Source organism: Fusarium oxysporum, chromosome VI, assembly GCF_013085055.1.
Source record: "Fusarium oxysporum Fo47 chromosome VI, complete sequence".
Lineage (NCBI taxonomy): Eukaryota > Fungi > Ascomycota > Sordariomycetes > Hypocreales > Nectriaceae > Fusarium > Fusarium oxysporum.
In genome coordinates this window covers 2,589,771-2,608,916 of record NC_072845.1, presented here as the reverse complement: position 1 = coordinate 2,608,916, position 19,146 = coordinate 2,589,771, and the positions used below count along the sequence as shown (strand labels likewise).

Here is a 19,146-nt window from a genome sequence, read left to right as displayed (position 1 = left end):
CTTCGCTGTCATGCCCCATGACGCAGAAATGCTTCAAATCAATAAGTTCAAATGAGGACCATGCGTGAGTCTACAGGCGTGGTGTCTGGAGGGGGATCAGTTGCTACCAGTCTTGGAATATTGGAGAAAAGGTCGTCCATATATATGGTCTTGGTTGCAAATGCTCAGTTTGGTATTGCTATATAATCAAATGTAATCCCTTATGCCTGTTGACTATTTTATGTCGGCAAGGACGTGGTATCTGTATGTTTAATCCGAAAACTCCTTAAGCCTGTTGAAAGGCACCTGGCCTGTTGAAAGGCGTAGCTTTCTGTGTCGACTTGGTGTATATTGTACACTATTCGACTCGATGGGGCTGTCTTGCAGTCTCCCTTCGTTTGTGCGGCCCTAATAACGTCTCAGGCGGCGCTGATATGCTGTCCCGTCACTCTTATTGTCGTTTACTTGGGAGAGTTTAGACAGGATTCAGGAGCTTAGTTGGACTTCTTTCCAGCAGCACGCTCACGCTCACGCTTGGCGTAGATTTCAGAAGTGAACGGGTCCTCAAATTTCAGAGCGATCCTGTAGACAACATCGACCCACAATGTGAGCAGGATACCGGCAGGCTTGCCATACCACATGGCGGTAGCGAGGAAGCTGCAGGTAGAGCCAGTGTACATAGGAGAACCGGTCACGTTGAAGGGAAAGCCAGTCACCATCTCGTCCATGAGAATGCCAAAGTAGTCACCGAGGAAAGTGCCAGTAATGCCTAGTCGCCAGGTTGAAGAGACGACCAGGACGTTACCAACGATAAACAGAGCAACAGCGGCGGCCTGAATGAAGTCGCTGACAAGAGCGGGATGCGTGGGTTGTTCGGCGATGGCAGTCTTGAAGATAAAGTCGCGAATCATACCGAGAGAGAAGATAGTGGCAGCAAGGGCATAGCAGGCAACTTGGGAGTTACCGCCGAAAATCTTGGTCAGAAGCTTGTTGTGGTATTCTTTCAGCGATCAAGTTAGTCGAAGATGAATCGTATAGCTGCAAGTTGCATACCTTGACGGGCGACGATGCTAGAAAAGAAGAAGAGTTAGTGGTGGTAGAACGTCACATTGAGACTTGTCACTCACTTCCAGAAGAGAGGGTTGAAGGCGATGGAGGCAGCAGAGACTGGAAGAAGCAAAGAGCTTGAGTCAGATTCAAGTATCGTTGGTAGATAGTGACAATGCTGAGGTCAAGTTGGCAAATACTCACTGTACAAGCTCTGCTTGTCATAGTCGACATAGTCGACAAAGTCTTTCAAACCAAGAGCCATAATGGCAGACGGGTAGCCAAGAAAGCAAACAGGCACGAAGAGTAAAGTGAGGTAATGGCAAAAGTCGTGATCACTGACGTAACAAGTTCACGGAAGAGTCACAGAAGGGAGAGGTTCTAAGAAGACTGCAAATAATTTGCAACTCTGCTGTTGAGAGGATAAATTGTTGAGATATTAGAAGAAACAGGAAACAGAATTAAAGAGCTTGGAGAGCTAGGGTACCTCCCTCAGGTACCTTCCTGTAGCTGTCCTGTCTGGGCTGTCACATGGAAGAGAGTGGAAAGCGGAAGAGGAGAGAGTCCGGCCCGCGTCATAATGGGAGGAGCCCGAAATTAGTGGAGAGCCACGGTTCCGTTCAGAAGAGGGTCAACTGGGGGAGAGCCCTGGACTCTGGAGGCAGCGTCTTTTTGATCCACCATCCACAAACCAAATCATGGAACCTGACCAAACAGAAGATCCCTGCAATGCAGCCGAGAAATCGAGGCAAGCAACCCAATCTGCCGAATTCAACCTATACCGAGAGAAAGCCTCATTAGCTCACCCAGGACCAGAACAGGCAGATATCGAATCTCATGGGTATGACCACTAACTACCTAACTAGACTATATGCTTCAATATTCATATCTATCGATGCTTGTAACAATACGCTTACTGCGGTTGGCATCAAGGCCCATCTCGCGGTTTATTCCAAACGCCAGCCTTAAAACGCCTAAAGCAAAAAACCGAACAAGCCAAGTAAGTCATCATCATCCATCAAGAAGAACACAGAAACCAACAGCTATTGACGTCGGTTTCTCGTCTTTTTACCAGTTGTCTGCACATCTTCTTCCTCTTCGTCCTGCCCCTTTTTGAGGTCTTCTGTGAGACCCCATTCCTCCTTGTCGTACCAATCTTCCCCGTCCGACATGTCTCGGTTAAGCCCTGAATGAGCTTCTGCCTTAGACCAGTGGAGTACATTCTTCCGCATCTGTTCGGCTTTGAGGAGTCCTAGAAACAGCCTCTTTGCCCCTCTACACACCTCCTCCTGCTTCTGCACGTAGAGAGCAAGCAATCGTCGAATATCTTCCGCTTCTTGGTCCGGCAAGCCGATGTCCCGATCTGGTCTTGCTCCTGAGGGCGCAAGAAACATGGGATGTATGAAGTCATCGTCCCCGTCGGAGATCATGGACACATCTGCACCTATTGTCTCAGCCGATTCCGTTTGTTGATGTGCATCGCTACCTGAAGGTTTCGCAGTGGCCTCAGCTCTGGTCGCCTCCATATCATTCGTCCCTTGTTCGTTTGTATGCTCATTGACCCCGTTTGTCGCTTCACCCCTGGAATCTCTTTTATCCGTCTGTGCAGCTGGTACTTGCTCGCCGTTATGCATATTTGAAGCCGTTCCAGCACCGTCCTTCTCAGCCTCAACCTTTGCATTCTCGTCGGCATCCTCTACGAGAGAATCATCTGGGTCGGCAGTTCCAGCGTCCGTCATGGTTATATCGGCATCCTCTGCTGGGTCCTTGTCTGTGGGCTCGCCATCGAATGTTGTGTCTGGTAAAGCATCTCCTTGTTCGACACCGCTGCCTTGTTGTACGTCGCCGTTGGTGATTCTGGGAAGCGCCGATACCGCCTGGGATAGCGCCAACAGATGTTGCGCCGTGTGGTTGTCTGTATAGAGCTCAACATCTGCCGGCCGAACCATCATTTCGCATGGAACCCATGTGTAGTCGCCGCAGAGCGTTGTCAAGAGATGTCTGACTCTCCACAGAGACCGGTTCTCCTTGCGCATTATGTCGCAACTTTGGTCAACAAGTCGAGTCAGGGTTTTGGACGTGAAGGGCTTCGATAGGGTCGGGTGTGTCGGTAACGCGGTTGATGCAGTAAGTGGAGCAAGGATATCTACTCCTGTTAGTCCTGCTACTCAAATGCGTGATTGTTGACTTACTCTCTATTTGTATGTTGGCGTAAGGGTTCATCTCTGCCGCTAAGGCCTCTGCTTCTTGAACGCGCTCCTCATCTTCGTCGTCGCTATCTATTTCGTATCCTTCCTCGTCGACTAATGGGGGATTGCGATATAGGATCGGGCGTCGGACACCACCGTATTCGACATACTAGCAGATGTCAGAAATTGGCCTGGGAGGATTTGTCAAAACAACGAACCTCTTTATACGAACTTGGACCATTATTTGGGACCAATTGCCCTTGACGGGCAAACCGTGCCTGCTTTTTGAGCTTATTGCCGCGATTGCTATAGCTTTCGATCTCGGAGTCTGAGTCGGATTCTGTTGGGTGGATGGTCAGTTGCCAATCCCTCCATCGCGACAAGCGCAATGAGATTTCCGTACCATATGATTTCCTTTTGAATGCCTTCTTCATACCCGCTATGGTTTCGGCAAAGAGAATTTGTTGCGACGCCATGGCGGACAGAGGGTGGAATGAACAGTCGAATCGACGGGAGTTGTGGGCGAAGCGTACGAGGGAGCGCAGGCCTTTTGGGCGCGTCCAGGGAGGAAAAAAGACGCTCGAATACTGTTGGCAGCCCTCCACTACAAGGCTGAGTCTCTGTCTGTGAGAAAAAGTCGTGTTGACGTAGAAAAGCTAACCATAAGCAAATTTGGATCGAGTGTGCTGGGACGACGAGGAGAAGCTGGAACGAGAAGCGAGGCTGCCCGCCTTCCCGTAGCCCATGACCACATTTCCGGGCGCAGACTCTTCTGATTGGTCATTGCCCGGATGATAAAAAAGCCGGGGCCGGATAAAGCAATCCCTGACCGTTTACGATAAGATAAGCCCAATCTGTGGCTCTCGTGACTATTTCACTGCTGTATTGGGTGACAGTCTTTAAAGATTCGCAGCTTAACTCAGTCTATTTTACCTGAATCTCACTAATCTCATTAACTCATGCTACTGATTGCTCGAAAGGACTAAAGTACTCTTTCCTAAGTCAATTGACTGTACCAGGGGGAGCTCCAACAACAAAATGTCACCAAGCTGCAATACGTCAACATGTCATGCAAGCAATTATGACTCGGTGCCAGGCACGTCAACGCCACAATAGACTGTGCAACGCTGCATGACTGCAAGGATATGATCAACTCAATTGGGAAAATAAATAAATAGATTGACATGCCCTGTTACGGGATTGGCGTTTAATCTAAACGGATCTATGAAACTGTGACAGTCACGTTGCCTTTGAAGTTCTCGCTCGAGTTTCCTATAAAGACAGTGAAATCACCAGGCTCCACGACATACTTCATCTTGCGGTTCCATAGACCCCAGTCCTCAACCTTGAGATCAATCTTGACGGTCTGGGTCTTGCCAGCCTTGACGGCGACCTTCTTGAAACCCTTGAGCTGGTATCGCGCAACATCGACAGAGGCAAGCATGTCCTTGACATATAGCTGCACGACCTCAGAGCCGTCGCGCTTGGACTTGTTGCTTACGTCAACGGAAACGGTGACAGTGTCGGTCGCAGTGACGTTCTTCTTGGAGACGGAGATCTTGGAGAAATCGAACTTGCTGTATGACAAACCATAGCCGAATGTGTAGAGGGCCTCGGGGTTCTCAAGGACGTAGTTGCTACCAAACTTAAGGGTACCGTTCTCATAAATCTTACCAGGGTTTGGCCAGGCGCGCGCAGAGTTGAGATGGTCGTAGTAGATAGGCGTGGTGCCGACATCGTAGGGGAAGCTGACGGAGAGCTTGCCTGAGGGGTTGATGTCGCCATACAGAATATCAGCCAGAGCATGACCGCCTTCCTGAGACTGATAAAACTGCTGAATAAGAGCAGAAGCCTCCTCTGATATCCATGGCTCTGTGATAGGTTTTCCAGAACTGTACACCACAACGGTGGGCTTTCCGGTCTCGATGATGGCCTTGACGAGCTTGGGCATGGCACCGATGAGATTCAAGTTACTCGCATCTATATGTTCTCCTGTAGTGGCGTTTAAACCGCCCCATAGCTCGTTTTGATCTCGAGTCCATGTTCCGACGACTACAACGGCGACATCAGCGGCCTCGGCGGCGGCGACAGCCTCTTTGAAGCCAGACTCGTCTGTGGACCAGCGCTCGCAACCTTGAGTGAAAGTCACTTTGCCTTTGCTAGCGGCCTTGATTCCATCGTAGGGAGTAACTCCACGGGTCATGGCTGTGTGGATGACATAGTCACCGTACTGGTTGTCGAGTTAGTGATGGTTCACCAGATAGTCAGAAAGTACCCACATTGACATAGCCGTGGGCCATGGGACCGATGACAGCAACGTTGGCGTCTTTCTTCAGAGGCAGAATATTCTCATGGTTCTCCAGAAGAACGATACTCTCAGCATCAAGTTGGCGTGCAACCTTCTTGTGAGCCTTGGTGTTGACATAATCCCAAATCTTATCATCTGCGACACCAGTGAAGGGCTTCTCAAAAAGGCCCATCTCGAACTTGGAGCGAAGAACACGAGATACAGCGGTATCGACGACCTTTTCGTCAAGTTTACCAGCTTTGACGAGCTCAGGGATGATTTCGAAACTCCAGTAGCCACCACCCATCTCAGCATCGTTACCAGCGGGAAGAGTCTACAAAAGTCAATATTTATCCGGGAGGAGCTTAGGGCGACTTACCTCAAGAGTGATGCACTCATCGTCCTCGAGAGGGCAGACGTAAAAGGCCTGAGCGAGACGAGCAGTACCACCAGCATCGGAAATAACGTAGTACTTATAACCCCACTCTTCTCGAAGGATATCAGTGAGGAGGTAAGAGTCTGAGACGACTGGAACACCATCGTAGGAGTTGTAGGAGGACATTATTGAAGTTGCACCTCCATCGATGATGGCTCGCTTGAAGGGAGGGAGGTAGAGAGAGCGCAGCTCTCGCTCACCACCGTGGACTGGGCCAGTGTTGATACCTTGCTCTGGGGTTGCAAAAGCAGCCTTTGAATGTCAGCACGCGAATTGATGGTGACTGAGCAGACCTACATAGTGCTTAACCATGGCTGAGACACCACCTGCTTGAAGACCCTTAACATATCGATAACCCATTTCTCCAGCTCTAATCGGAAATTAGTAACTACTAGGTAGCCATAAGCTTGATTTGGTAAGAACGTACAAATAAGGATCCTCGCTGAAGCATTCCTCAACTCGACCGAATCGCAACTCTCGAGCGAGATCGACTTGAGGAGAAAACAACTGATTGATGCCAACGGCTCGAGACTCTGTTGCAATGACATCGGCCATCTTCTCGATAAGCTCTGGGTTGAACGAGCAACCCATGCCAATTGGGCTATTGAAAATTGTTCCATTCAAAATCAAGACTCCGTGGAGACCTTCACTCTGAACAAAGGCGGGAATACCTGCTGAGCATTAGACCATGAGCCCAATAGTGAAGCATAACACTTGCCAAGCTCAGTCTCCTTAGCCAAATAATCTTGTCCTAGCTTAGCAGCCTTCTTGATAGTAGTCATATTCGCGTATAAGCCTGTCCAGATGGAATTGGCTCGATACTTGAAGTTCCATGCCAAACCAGTCTTATTGACAGTCTCATCAGTGAGATTGAGATAGTTTGTCATATCACCCTGGATCAATTGCGCCGCCTTGTCCTGGATCGTCATCCGCTTGAGAAGGTCCTCAACTCTGTCATCGATAGAAGCTTTGGGATCCTTGTAAACAGGTTTATCCTTGGCAGCCTGGCCGGCCACAGCCAGAACTGCCACGCAGAGGTAGCCAGAGAGCTTCATTGTGAGAGTTGAAGGTGAAGAAGCTGTCTGGAGCTATACACTGAATGCGGTGGGATCGTTATGTTTTATATCAAGTCTGGGACCTTGTCTTTACAATTAACCGTGTAGCCTAGGAGGGGAACTGCGTCACTTCATGATGCTTAACATGGCACCTTACTGTTCAGTAACATTGCATATGAGCTTTAATTGCGGGCTCCTGGTCCATGGATTGTCCCTTGAGGATATCCTCAGGGAGCAAGAAAACGTCTGACCTAAACCTAAGGTGCCAATATTAACTAATCTAAAAGCCTACTAAGTATATGCTAAGTTTACCTAAATTTACCTAAGTCTTTTTGTCACTTAGGATAGAGTTCCTAAGTTTTCTTGCTTCTCTAGGATCTTATGGCCGAAGAACAGGACGATCATGACAAGACCCCGGGAAATGCGGGGGCGCCACAAAGAAGGAGATGGGTAAAAGATTGGGATTCGTGGATTTGTTTTTAAGTTGATATGGGATGAGAGTGAGCAAGGGGCGCGGGCCGGTATATGGAAAGACGAGCCGAATATCCTAGCTTCGATGCAGATGAACTGACTAAGAAGGATGAAGCTAGCTACGAACTCGTGCTGGGAAGATCATTTTGGAATAGGGAGGCGTTCTCTGCTTGTTAAACAAGTTGTCATACGTGACTAGGAACCCACATCTCCGTGTAAGGCAAGTTGAGAGACCTCTCACAGAAACGAACGATGCATCCTGGAAGACCCAGTGCCACTGCAGAAGACCCCGTTCGTTACAGTGGCCCTGAACCCCGCGATGGGCTGCAGCTAGAGGGGCCCGTCTGTGTTTAACCGGGTGTGCCTCTAGCGCCCGCTGATTTATCCACCACTTGATCGTCGAGCAGGGGACCCTTGAGGGGACAGGATGCAACTCTCCAAGACCATCATGTGTGTAACTCGTTGCCAGACCCGAACGAATGACGCTGAGGGGACAATGTCATGATAAGTTGGTGGGGTCAAGAGGGGCTGCTCCGGGTGAATTGTCACCGTGAGAGGAGTGGGATGCTGATGCATTTGAGGTTCCATGATGGAGGATTGTTGAAGTGGAGAGTAACACCATATCATTCTCTCTCTCTCTCTTAAACCAAGACTTGGTTATTTCTTGGAGAAACAATCCGTCTTTTCACTCATCAACAGGCCAATCGAGCCAAGATATCTCCTATTCCCACTTCAATCAAGAAAACACCAAAATGCATCTCCGCGATGGCATGTGGCTGCCCGCCCAAGACTTTCGCACCGAGTATGCCGAAGATGTCTATGAGATCACTCCCAGCAAGGACCAGCAGGCCCTGAATCTGCTATGTCCAGTGAAGCACATCCGCTCTCGAGGCGATACCCTCAACCAGCCCACACTTGATATCGATATCAAAGCAGAGATGGATGGAGTTATCTCCATCGAGACCACACATTGGGCCGGTGCTCAACGAAAAGGCCCCAACTTCGATCTCTTCCCAGCTGGGCAGCCTAAAGTTGAGGGAAAGATCGTCAAGAGTGATAAGGGCACAACTATTCAATCTGGAGTTCTCTCTGCCACTATTCATCCTGACCAACATAACTTCGACATCAAATTCCACAGCTCAGATGGCAAAAAGCACCTCACGAACCTGGGCAATCGTAGCACAGGATTTGCCTACTCCCCGGCCCCTAGCACACCAATGCAGACCGGCGATATGCGCGACTTCAAGCACTACATGTTCATGCAAACGACTCTGTCCGTTGGCGAATCCGTCCACGGTCTTGGCGAGCGCTTTGGAGCATGGAACAAAGTTGGTCAGAATGTCATCCTTTGGAACGCCGATGGTGGTACTTCAAGCGACCAAGCTTACAAGAACGTTTCTTTCTGGATGAGCAACCGTGGTTATGGTGTCTTCGTGGATAACCCTGGAAAGGTAGATTTCGAAATTGGTAGTGAGAGGTGTTGTCGTGTGCAAACAACTGTGGAGGGGCAGAGGTTGAAGATGTATATCATCTACGGCGACGGGCCCAAGGATGTTCTCAAGAAATACACTGTCCTCACTGGAAAAGCCAACAAAGTTCCCAGTTGGAGTTTTGGTCTTTGGCTGACGACTAGCTTTACTACCAACTACGACGAGACTACGGTCAACTCATTCCTTGAGGGTATGAAGTCTCGTGGGTCACCTGTTGATGTCTTCCACTACGACTGCTTCTGGATGAAGGGCTTCAGATGGACAGACTTTGTCTTTGACGAGGAGCGTTTCCCGGATCCCAAGGGCCAGATAACGCGACTCAAGGAGAGTGGGCTTTGCAAGAAGGTCTGCGTCTGGATCAACCCATACATCGGCCAAGCTGGTGCGGCATTCAAACACGCTGCTGAGAAAGGCTATCTCCTCAAGCGCAAGAATGGAGATATTTGGCAGTGGGATCTCTGGCAAGCTGGCATGGGTCTTCTGGATGTGACAAACCCTGAAGCTTGTGCCTGGTATACCGAGTGCCTAAACGGACTCTTTGACAAGGGCGTCGATGCCCTCAAGACGGACTTTGGCGAGCGTATTCCCACTCTTGACGTTCAGTGGCACGATGCCTCGGTTGACCCACACAAGATGCACAACTACTACGCCTTCATGTACAACAAGCTTGTTTACGAGGCTCTCCAGAAGCGATACGGCGACAACGAGGCTGTTCTTTACGCTCGCGCTGCCTGTGCTGGAACTCAGCGCTTCCCTCTCGTATGGGGAGGAGATTGTGAGTCTACACCCGAAGCTCTCGCTGAATCTGTCCGCGGTGGGTTATCAATGGGTCTCAGCGGCTTTACTTTCTGGAGCTGCGACATTGGTGGCTTCGAAGGTTCTCCACCACCGTGGATCTACAAGCGATGGGTCGCGATGGGCCTTCTGTGCAGTCATAGTCGTCTGCATGGCAGCAATTGCTTCCGAGTTCCATGGGTTGTCGACAATGATGATGCCACCGAGGAGGGTTGCTCCAGGACTCTAGCCAAGTGGACGGCGCTCAAGACGCGATTGATGCCGTATATCTTCTCTCAGGCTATTGAGTCTATAGAGGGTGGGATTCCAATGTCTCTTCGAGCTGTTGCGCTTGAGTTCCCTGAAGATCCAACCTCTTGGTACCTTGATCGCCAGTTCATGGTCGGATCACAGCTCCTAGCAGCTCCCATTTATGAAGAGTCCGGCGAAGTTGAGTTCTACCTCCCTAAGGGAAAATGGACATCTTATTTCACGAACGAAGTCAAGTCTGGTCCTGGATGGTTCAAGGAGAAGCACGCATTTGGCACATTGCCTCTTTACGTGCGCGAGAACACCGTTCTTGTCCTCGGGAGTTCCAAGGAAGTTGGTGCGGATTATGACTTTGCGAACAACGTTGAAGTTGCTTTGTATCAGGCTTCTCCTGGTGCTAAGGCTACTGTGGTGGACGGAGAGGGAAATGTTGTTGCTGAACTTGTAGTTGCACAAGATGGTAAGCTCGAGGGTACTGATAAACTCAAGGGTGATTATAAGGTTGCTGAGAAGGGTCGTGACTTGAGGGGAGATGCCCCAGTCTCAATCGAGTCTCTGTCATAGGCACATAGATTTCATGACTCAAGTTACTATATAGAGGACTTGATTAAATTGTTGCTATTTGTTCTGAGGTCGAGGCTCTTGACTGTCGATATGATGTCTTTCATCTCATGTCTCGTAGTGTTCCCTAGAGCCACAACAGAACTCGGTTCATGACCATAGTCTTCACAATCACATGTCAATTTGCAATGATTACAATATCCGAAGACCGGACATTTGGACATTGGTGTTCTGGCGAAAACATCCTCCGTGTAGCCAGTTACTCGTGCCGTAGTCCCGAGAGGTTGGAACATGTCAAGCCTGCTCGTCAGCACTAAGCAGCTACCTTGGAACTCCACAAAGAGCATGAGTTAGCGAGAATCCTCTGAAAATCCTTGAGAGAATTGTATCTCATGATGATTCTTCCAGGCGGAGTCAAGAAATGTAGGACCTATATCCTAAGAGGCAAAAAAGCCTAGGTAAGTTTAGGATAGACTTAGGCAAATTTCGTATGCTTAGTGGGTCTTTAGACAAGTTGTTTTTTTGGCACCCTTCCATGGGTATCAATAGAAATGGCAGAACAGTGATTCCCCACCGAGTCCGCGTTTAGGCTCCACTGAGTCTCCAGCGGGGTTTGGGGGTTAGGAATTGCCCGAAATGGTAATTTTAGTGGTCTATAGTCGTCGCGATTGGTTGGCCGTTTTGCTCGTGAAGTGGGCAATCATATTGTACAGAGGATCTAGACAAGTGGGAATAAACATATGATCGTCAAGACAAGTAACGTAGCAGGGAATTTCAGATCAAATGATGGAACGAGAGAAATTCCCCCTCGATCACCATTTATCCGGTTGCTTAAAATGTGGCATCATAAGCGGTGACCTGAGTGCCACTATCCACGAAATGGAACATGCAACTTGCCCATGACATGGAATGTGAATGATCACCGAGCATTCGCGCAGAACCATTTAGGAGAGAAGGAGACATCTGCTTTGGAAGAACTGGAGCCTTGCCGGTATCATATGATGTGTGGCAATATGAGATGAAAACCAGACCTCTGATTGCATCCCAACAATTGAGTGCATCAGAAGAACCTATAAACACTGAATATCGGCAATTGCATTCAACTGCCGTGCAAAGAAGATCAAAATGGATGATTAGAATATGCATATTCGAGGCACTGTCTTTTGAGGTTACATTGTCACGGTGTAATATTGATGGGGAGGGTATATGTGATTAATTAAATGATCATAAAGGCCTCCCGACCGTCTCAGAACTCTTTCATGAGGCAGACCTGGTTGAGTTTGCGGACCCCCAAAGCCGAAGGACTCGGGCTTATTCACCTTTTACATACATGTCCCTCGAGTAGCCGAAGCCCAGGTGCCCTTTGTCTCACTATCAGTACTTGGAAGCATGAGTTTACATGACAGACAGTTAGAGCACATGCAGGACTGTACTGACAACGGCGTAATTCCTCCGTCAGAAACCAGTACCAATCTTACCTTGATGCATTCAGTGGATCTTGAATATACACATAATAATAGAATAAAAGGCCTGCCTGTGGTATCCGACGATGATCTGAACTCGGGTCGGGTCAAATACCCCCGAACGACACTGATTGGTCCGGGTGTAAGCAACCACACGAAGGATCAAAGGTTCCCTTACAGGTTCCTCTACTCCATGTAGACAGCTGCATTCAAATTTAGCCGGGATGGAAAAAGCTAAAGGCCATGTGCTAAGATGTCTGAGATCAGACCATGATCGTAGTTCGACTTTTGTATCGTCTAGTCTCTGATCAAGGTATTGACACGGTAATAACTCTGGTAGGTTAGGGGCGATTGTACACGTTGAAGTTTAGAGTGTTCATTCATAGGCTGGTTATTCTTCAACACCATTTAGCCGCCGCCTCGAGGGGCCGGTTGCCGAACACTAGTAGTATATTCTCCGACCGCTCGGAACCGACGAGGAATCGCACCAGGGGCACCATGTAATTCTACGGGATCACGATTTTCGGCATGTCATGTCCCATCTAGAGCCTCGGCCGAAGCCGGGGAGAGGTCATATCAGGGCTGAAGATGCAGAAACGGGCCGTTACTGGTCATGGGCAGGGTTCACTATGGAGATACCAATAAACCTTGCGTGATATCGCCGCCTCTAGTAGTATGACTGTTGCGGAGGTGGCCTTTGGGGCCCCCTGGGGAAGAAGAGGCCGTGGGTCTTTGAGGATCAGGGCGTAGTTAGAATTGATCAACATGCTACATGAAGCATTGAGAATGGAGCCATTGCTTTGGGGGTGATGGTCGTACAAATAGTGAAAGGTCCGCTGTTAATATTGGATCTAATCCACATGCTATTTATCGTCTAATACATTGGGCTACGAATCACTTATACGACTTTACAGGTTAAGGCTCTCAAATGGGGAAGGCATACAGTATCGGCCTGGCTTGCTTTGCAGCCATTGGGTACGTACAAGTTATTTGGATGTTTCGTTCGAAACTACAGGGAAGATGTTGACTGATTTGACCTGATAGCTCGTTTCTTTTTGGTTATGACTCGGGCGTCATGACAGACGTGATAGCATCGAAGAACTTCCAGAACTACTTTGACACAACATCTACATCCTCCATTATAGGCGCCATTAACTCAACATTCAGCGGTGGAGCAGTATTTGGCGCCTTATTCGGTGGAGTTATCATGGATAAGTATGGTCGAAGAAAGACGATCGGAATCGGTGCAGCTATTTGCACGGTTGGCGGTATCCTTCAAGCGGCGGCCTATCAGTACGTATGAATTGTTGAACACAACTACTATGAACTAACTAGGCGACAGTCTGGCTATGATGCTTATTGGTCGAATCATTGCTGGTTTCGCTGTTGGTTTGCTCTCTATGAGTGGTCAGTCAATCTTCCGATTCGTGAGTTTCATTAACTTATGATGTATAGTTCCCGTCTATCAATCCGAATGCGCCAGCCCCAAGAATCGAGGACTTATTGTCGGCCTCGCCCAACAAATGATCGGAGTAGGTTTCATCGTCTCAACATGGGTTGGATATGGAAGTCATCATATGCCCGATACTTCATCTTTCCAATGGCGTTTCCCCTTGGCTTTCCAAACATTCCCGTCTGCACTATTGTGCTTGGGTATGCTCTGGCTTCCTGAGACACCCCGACATCTCATCGCGACAGATCAGTTGGACGATGGAATGAGAACGCTTCGAAAGTTACACTTTGATGGCTCGAATGATGAGTGGATCAAGTCTGAGTTCAATGAGATCAAGCTCACTCTTGATGCCGAGAAGGCTGCCACTGCACCTGGTTGGATGATCATGTTCAAGGTGCCTCAGTGGAGGAAGCGCCTTATGCTTGGAACTCTTGTTCAAGTCTTTACTCAATTCACTGGTATGATGCCTTATATTAGAGAACCACCTGTTTCAAGAGCACGTACTAACATAAATCCTAGGAATCAATGTCATTGGGTAAGCTTTTGACCTATTCTTGAATCCTTGATGCTGTCTTGATTTCTGAACACCATTCTGATTTCACCTCAACTTTCGCCATAACTGCTTGCTTAAAATACAGAATCACTTGACAAGTATTTCGTATACGCTCACTAACAGACGTACGCAGTTACTACCAAACCATTATGTACGAGAAGCTTGGAATCACTGGAAAGACAAGTCTTCTGGTTGCAGGCATTTACAACTGTACCGGTCCTTTGGCCAGTAAGTTCGGCATCTTGTTTCCTTCAATAAGTTCCCTGTTTGAAGACTAACAATTTTAAGATCTGTTTTTCATCACTTTTATCTCTGATAGGATCGGCCGAAAGAGGCCTCTTATTTATGGAATTATTGCTATCACCATTGCTCTGATCCTAGAGAGTGCGGTCAACTCTCAAAACGTCGATGGCTCACACCGTGGCCTAAGTATTGCCGGAGTTGCCTTCTTATTCTGTGTCACAATCATCTTCTCGCTATCGTTTGGTCCTGTATCCTGGACGTACATGTCCGAGGTAATGCCATATCAAATCCGAGGAAAGGGTTGCGCATTCGCCACAGGTATCGGTAACTGGCTTGTGAGCACTTTCTGGAACCAGGTCAGTCCCTTTGCCCTCGAGGAGCTTGGTTGGAAGTTTTATTTCCTCTTCGTTGGTAAGTAAACTCCGTGGGGCTTTTCTTTGGTCAATTGACTTACACCAACAGCTTTCAATCTTGTCATCACACTGCCCACCCTTATCTTTGCTTTTCGAGAAACGAAGGGGCTATCTCTCGAGGAGATTGATCTCATGTTTGGCGATCGAGCTCTCGGAAACCTTCCTGCTGATATTGAGAAGGACGGCGGTGTCATTGCTGTTACCAACACCCATGATGAGAGGCCTCGCCAGGAGCTTTGAGCGACGAACCTCATCCGTGTTGCTAACTTCTAATGGGCTATATAACAGAAGGATTAGAGGACATAATGTCAAGATAACCCTAGAAAGTTGAAAGATCTAGTATAAGAAGACCTCTATATATCTAATAGCCACGTCCTATCGTCGTTCCATTCGCTGATGTCCTTCAGTGACCACCTTCTTCGGTACAGTGTCTAGACTCAGGCTAAGAGAAGAGAGGAAAGAGAACTCGATCCTAAGCAATGAAAAAACTTAGGCAAGTTTAGCATAAGCTTAGGAGGCCCTTTGATGAATTTATCATCCGGTTCTTCCTCCATAAGCACTTTTTACACCATGCTCATGCCCATCGAACTCATCATTGGGTTGATAAGGGACCATGTGCTTGATGTTGAGCTTGACGTAACATAAAAAGAGGTATTTATATATGCTCTACATAACATAACTCATAATGACCCAAACCATTCCGGTATATCCCCAACGCCGAACCATGATATCTTAAGCACGTCTATCCTCTATGTTTCTTTTCTCTACCATTCCGGCGCACCGCCGCCACAACCATTCGCTGCCATCATAAGGTCAAGTGGCTTAGTGGTCATCTTCGCACCACCAGTCGGCTTGACATATGGCTTCTTTCCCCTCAACCCAACAAACTTGATCTTGCTGTCAAGCTTAGCAAGAGGCGCCTCACCGGCCTCGCCCTTCTTGACCATCCACTTCTTTGTGCCCAAGGCGGCATCAAGCTCCTCCACAGGGGGAAGCTTGAGGTACAACATACCGTCGGCTCGAGCCTCGGTAGGGAATGTGGCGATGGAGAGGGACTCGTCTGTCTTGCAGGCACCGTTGCCAAGGTCAAAGTTGCGCTTGTGGTGAGGACATGAGACCCAGGGTGAAGCACCATCCTTATCACCATTCGTCACAGCCTTGTTGGGCTCTTGGCCGATGAGACCGTCAGAGAGGATAAATGCACGCTTGTGAGGACACATCTGTTGTGTGGCGTAGTAGACGCCCTTGATGCGCCAGATGGCGAGCTGCGTGTCACCGCGCTTGACAGTGGCGGAGATACCGTTTGGCAACTCGTCAGCACCGTCAAAGTATGAAGATTCGATGATGGGTTCCCAAGAAGTCATGGACCACTTGTCCTTGAGACCTGAGAAGTTGTCTGTAGCTGCAGCGTCCGCAGGCCAGAAAGCTGGTCGCTTCTGACCACGGTCATCTTCAAGCTCCATGTTGCGTGTTGTGTCGTTTGTGTTGGCGAACTGCTTGAACTTGGCAGCGATGGTAGGGCTCTTGATAGCTTCGGCCCACTCGTCGAAGAAGCTGTCAACAAGCTCTTCCATCTGCGCCTCGAGTGAGGCGTTGATGCCGAGCTTGTCCTCAAGGATGACCTCCTGAAGGTACTTGATACCGCCGGGGAGGTTCTCGATCCAGCGGGCTGTTCGCTGAAGCTTGTCGGCTGTGCGCATGTAGAACATGAGATATCGGTCAAGGATTGTCACAACATCAGCTGGGGGCACATCCTTGGCTAGAAGCTCGGCATGGCGAGGGTTCGCACCACCGTTACCGCCAACGAAGATGTTCCAGCCCTTCTCAGTGGCAATCAAACCGAAACTGAAATCCATGTTAGCAGACCGAAGAATTGAAAGATGGGGGCAAAACATACTCTTTGCCTTGAGCTTCAGCACACTCTCGCACACAACCACTCACACCACCCTTGATCTTATGAGGAGCTCGAATACTCTTGTATCGCTCCTCCAGACGAACGGCCATACCAACACTGTCACTCAGACCGAATCGACACCATGTAGAACCAACGCAACTCTTGACGGTTCGCAGAGACTTGGCATAAGCATGGCCAGACTCCATACCACCAGCAACAAGCTGGCCCCAGATGTCGAGAAGGTCCTGCTTCTGGGCACCAAACAAGTCGATACGCTGACCACCTGTGATCTTGGTGTAGAGGTTGTACTTCTGGGCAACCTCGCCAATGACCACAAGCTTGTCAGGAGTAATCTCACCACCGGATACACGAGGGACAACAGAGTAGGTACCGTCTCGCTGGATGTTACCCAAGAAGCGATCATTGGTCTCCTGGAGACCGTGAGTGGTCTTGTCCATGACGTGTCTGTTCCACAGTGAAGCCATGATGCTTGCTACCACAGGCTTGCACAGCTCACAGCCAAGAGCCTCCTTGTCGTTTCCAGCCTCGCGCATCACTTCACCCATGTTCTTGAGGCGCTTGACCATGATGATGTTGAACAGGTCAGCGCGAGAGTGGTTGAAGTGCGAGCACACGTAGTTGGTGACCTCCTGGCCCATAGATGCCATTGTCTTGTTGAAGATGGTGGTGATGAGCGGAACACAACCTCCACAGCCGGTGCCGGCCTTTGTGCACTTCTTGATGCTGGCAACATCCTTGCAAGTGCCATCCTTGACAACCTTGACGATGTCGCCCTTTGTGACGTTATGACACGAGCACACCTGAGCATCATCGTCGAGATCATCAGTATCCTCGCCACCATCCTTTTTGGCACCGAGAATAAGCTCGCTGGGAGAAATCTCAAGCTCCTTCTGCGCCTTGACCATTGGTAGAAGCTTGACGTAGTCACAGACATCGCCAATCATCATACCACCAAGAAGGTACTTTCCATCCTTAGTAAAGATGTACTTCTTATACACATTCGAGAAAGGGTCTTTGTATGTAAGAGCTTGTACAGCTTTGGGCTCTTTAGCGTCGCCATTGACGAGTGTCCTGGCGTACTTGGGAGGAAGCGTCACGGGACCATCGCGGTCGGCGAAGCAATCACCGAAACTAGCGACGTTGACTCCGAGGAGCTTGAGTTTTGTGCTCATGTCGGGAGTCTTGAAGGTCTGAGGGCTGTGGAGCTTGGCTTGTGTGAGGTTGAAAGCGACGACTTCGGCCATGGCTACACCAGGAGCGATAAGACCGTAAGCCATACCACGCCAGCTGGCGCACTCTCCAATGGCGTAGATATCGGGCATACTCGTTCTCAAGTCATCGTTGACGACGATACCACCGCGCTGTCCAACTTCGAGGTTGGCGCTTCTGGCGAGGTCATCTCTTGGCTTGACACCAACAGCAAAGCACAGTGTTGAGCAGCTGATCTCTGAGCCATCATCAAAGATAACTCCAGTGAGGTTGTTGTTCTCGTCAGTCTTCATGCTCGACACGCCCTTGCCGAGATTGAGGTTCACGCCAAGCTGCGAGACCTGATCCGCTACCATCTTGCCACCAGTCTCGTCGATCTGTCTTGTGAGAACCCACTGGGCCTTCTCAATAACATCGACTCTGTTGAAGGTCTCAAGATCAAGCATGGCCTTTGCGGCCTCAAGACCGAGAAGACCGCCACCAACGACAGCTCCATTGGTGCCCTTCTTGTCGTTGGAGAACTTGATAAGCTTGTTCAAGTCTTCGATTGTGCGGTAGACGAAAACACCATTTGCGTCCCAGCCCTTGAGCATACGGGGAAGAATAGCGTCTGAACCGGTGGCGAGGACGAGGATGTCGTAGGGGTAACTCTCGCCGTTTGCGCATTCGATGATTTTATCCTCGGTGTTGATGTGTGTGGCTTTTGTGTTGATGTGACAGTTTAATGAGCTTCCAGCTTCTGTGTACTGTAGGTTGTTAGTGCCTGGATTGCAGTTTTGGTTCAGATTGAACGTACCCATTCTGCTGGGTTCATGTATAGTTCTTCGACTTTTCGGTGCTCGAAGAATGTTGTGAGTCCTACTCGGTTGTAGGCGAGATATGGTTCTTCTCCAACCACTGTGATGGCGTATTCTTTTGATTTGGCGTCATATTTAAGCAGCTTTTCTCTGTATTATTGTCAGATCACGGCAGGCAAGTAAATAATGTAAATGGACTTACATGAAAGCAATGCCCACCATGCCCAGGCCAACGACCACCACACGTTTTTGTGTCGTTGCAGTCATTTTGACAAGTTAATATTAAACAAGTATACTTGGGAGAGGAACCCAAAAGATAGAAGGGATATCATGGCCTCTCATGGTTATAAGTGATTCTCAGAGCCTGTTACAAAAAGAGGGTCTTCTGTACCTCAAGACCACAAACTATGGATCCCTCTGATGTTTTCCCCATCTCCCTATCTAGAACGTACATCTCCGGGACAGTACAGCCCGTGCTAAGCATTTCCGCCGTTCGTCCATAGAACGTGAGCGCATTTGCAGCTCTCGGCAGGGCTGATCT

General features: G+C 49.0%; 6 protein-coding genes across 6 annotated transcripts; 2 read left to right on the top strand and 4 right to left on the bottom strand.

Annotated features, from left to right (window-relative positions):
- Positions 1–55: 55 nt before the first annotated feature.
- On the bottom strand, positions 56–1,591 carry FOBCDRAFT_226275 (phospholipid methyltransferase-domain-containing protein). The gene is made up of 4 exons (XM_031186277.3): positions 1,231–1,591; positions 1,107–1,146; positions 1,033–1,049; positions 56–979 (listed from the first exon to the last, which is right to left on the bottom strand). Exons 1-4 carry the CDS (start codon positions 1,289–1,291, stop codon positions 474–476), a joined length of 624 nt encoding a protein of 207 aa, XP_031037412.1. The 5' UTR covers positions 1,292–1,591; the 3' UTR covers positions 56–473.
- A 135-nt stretch (positions 1,592–1,726) lies between these two features.
- Positions 1,727–4,076, bottom strand: FOBCDRAFT_226272 (RXT2-like protein). The gene is made up of 4 exons (XM_059609708.1): positions 3,619–4,076; positions 3,434–3,555; positions 3,219–3,384; positions 1,727–3,172 (listed from the first exon to the last, which is right to left on the bottom strand). Exons 1-4 carry the CDS (start codon positions 3,689–3,691, stop codon positions 2,070–2,072), a joined length of 1,464 nt encoding a protein of 487 aa, XP_059465155.1. The 5' UTR covers positions 3,692–4,076; the 3' UTR covers positions 1,727–2,069.
- Positions 4,077–4,437: 361 nt separating this feature from the next.
- On the bottom strand, positions 4,438–7,043 carry FOBCDRAFT_185341 (glycoside hydrolase superfamily; the record flags this gene model as incomplete). The annotated part of the gene is made up of 6 exons (XM_054705080.2): positions 6,651–7,043; positions 6,366–6,609; positions 6,236–6,308; positions 5,882–6,190; positions 5,495–5,836; positions 4,438–5,445 (listed from the first exon to the last, which is right to left on the bottom strand). Exons 1-6 carry the CDS (start codon positions 6,991–6,993, stop codon positions 4,438–4,440), a joined length of 2,319 nt encoding a protein of 772 aa, XP_054561055.1. The 5' UTR covers positions 6,994–7,043.
- A 1,084-nt stretch (positions 7,044–8,127) lies between these two features.
- On the top strand, positions 8,128–10,892 carry FOBCDRAFT_226267 (glycosyl hydrolases family 31-domain-containing protein). The gene has a single exon (XM_031186281.3). It carries the CDS (start codon positions 8,217–8,219, stop codon positions 10,560–10,562), a length of 2,346 nt encoding a protein of 781 aa, XP_031037416.2. The 5' UTR covers positions 8,128–8,216; the 3' UTR covers positions 10,563–10,892.
- Positions 10,893–12,950: 2,058 nt separating this feature from the next.
- FOBCDRAFT_262089 (general substrate transporter) lies at positions 12,951–14,972 on the top strand (the record flags this gene model as incomplete). Its single annotated transcript, XM_031186282.3, has 8 exons — positions 12,951–12,997; positions 13,067–13,315; positions 13,365–13,429; positions 13,478–13,933; positions 13,995–14,010; positions 14,162–14,256; positions 14,317–14,682; positions 14,734–14,972. 8 exons carry the CDS (start codon positions 12,951–12,953, stop codon positions 14,922–14,924), a joined length of 1,485 nt encoding a protein of 494 aa, XP_031037417.2. The 3' UTR covers positions 14,925–14,972.
- Positions 14,973–15,321: 349 nt separating this feature from the next.
- Positions 15,322–18,934, bottom strand: FOBCDRAFT_163733 (uncharacterized protein). Its single transcript, XM_031186283.3, has 4 exons — positions 18,808–18,934; positions 18,605–18,755; positions 16,582–18,554; positions 15,322–16,529 (listed from the first exon to the last, which is right to left on the bottom strand). The coding sequence occupies exons 1-4, from the start codon at positions 18,870–18,872 to the stop codon at positions 15,449–15,451; spliced, it is 3,270 nt and encodes a 1,089-aa protein (XP_031037418.2). The 5' UTR covers positions 18,873–18,934; the 3' UTR covers positions 15,322–15,448.
- Positions 18,935–19,146: the final 212 nt, after the last annotated feature.

Bases quoted from the DNA above. Each gene is read 5' to 3' on its own strand.
- FOBCDRAFT_226275 (XM_031186277.3), bottom strand. From the start codon at position 1,291: ATGGCTCTTGGTTTGAAAGACTTTGTCGACTATGTCGACTATGACAAG. The intron at 1,147-1,230 runs GTGAGTATTTGC...TGCTTCTTCCAG, and splicing joins TGACAAGCAGAGCTTGTACA to TCTCTGCTGCCTCCATCGCC.
- FOBCDRAFT_226272 (XM_059609708.1), bottom strand. From the start codon at position 3,691: ATGGCGTCGCAACAAATTCTCTTTGCCGAAACCATAGCGGGTATGAAG. The intron at 3,556-3,618 runs GTACGGAAATCT...TCCACCCAACAG, and splicing joins ATTCAAAAGGAAATCATATG to AATCCGACTCAGACTCCGAG. The intron at 3,385-3,433 runs GTTCGTTGTTTT...GACATCTGCTAG, and splicing joins GTCCAAGTTCGTATAAAGAG to TATGTCGAATACGGTGGTGT.
- FOBCDRAFT_226267 (XM_031186281.3), top strand. From the start codon at position 8,217: ATGCATCTCCGCGATGGCATGTGGCTGCCCGCCCAAGACTTTCGCACC.
- FOBCDRAFT_163733 (XM_031186283.3), bottom strand. From the start codon at position 18,872: ATGACTGCAACGACACAAAAACGTGTGGTGGTCGTTGGCCTGGGCATG. The intron at 18,756-18,807 runs GTAAGTCCATTT...ACAATAATACAG, and splicing joins ATGGTGGGCATTGCTTTCAT to AGAAAAGCTGCTTAAATATG. The intron at 18,555-18,604 runs GTACGTTCAATC...AACAACCTACAG, and splicing joins ACATGAACCCAGCAGAATGG to TACACAGAAGCTGGAAGCTC.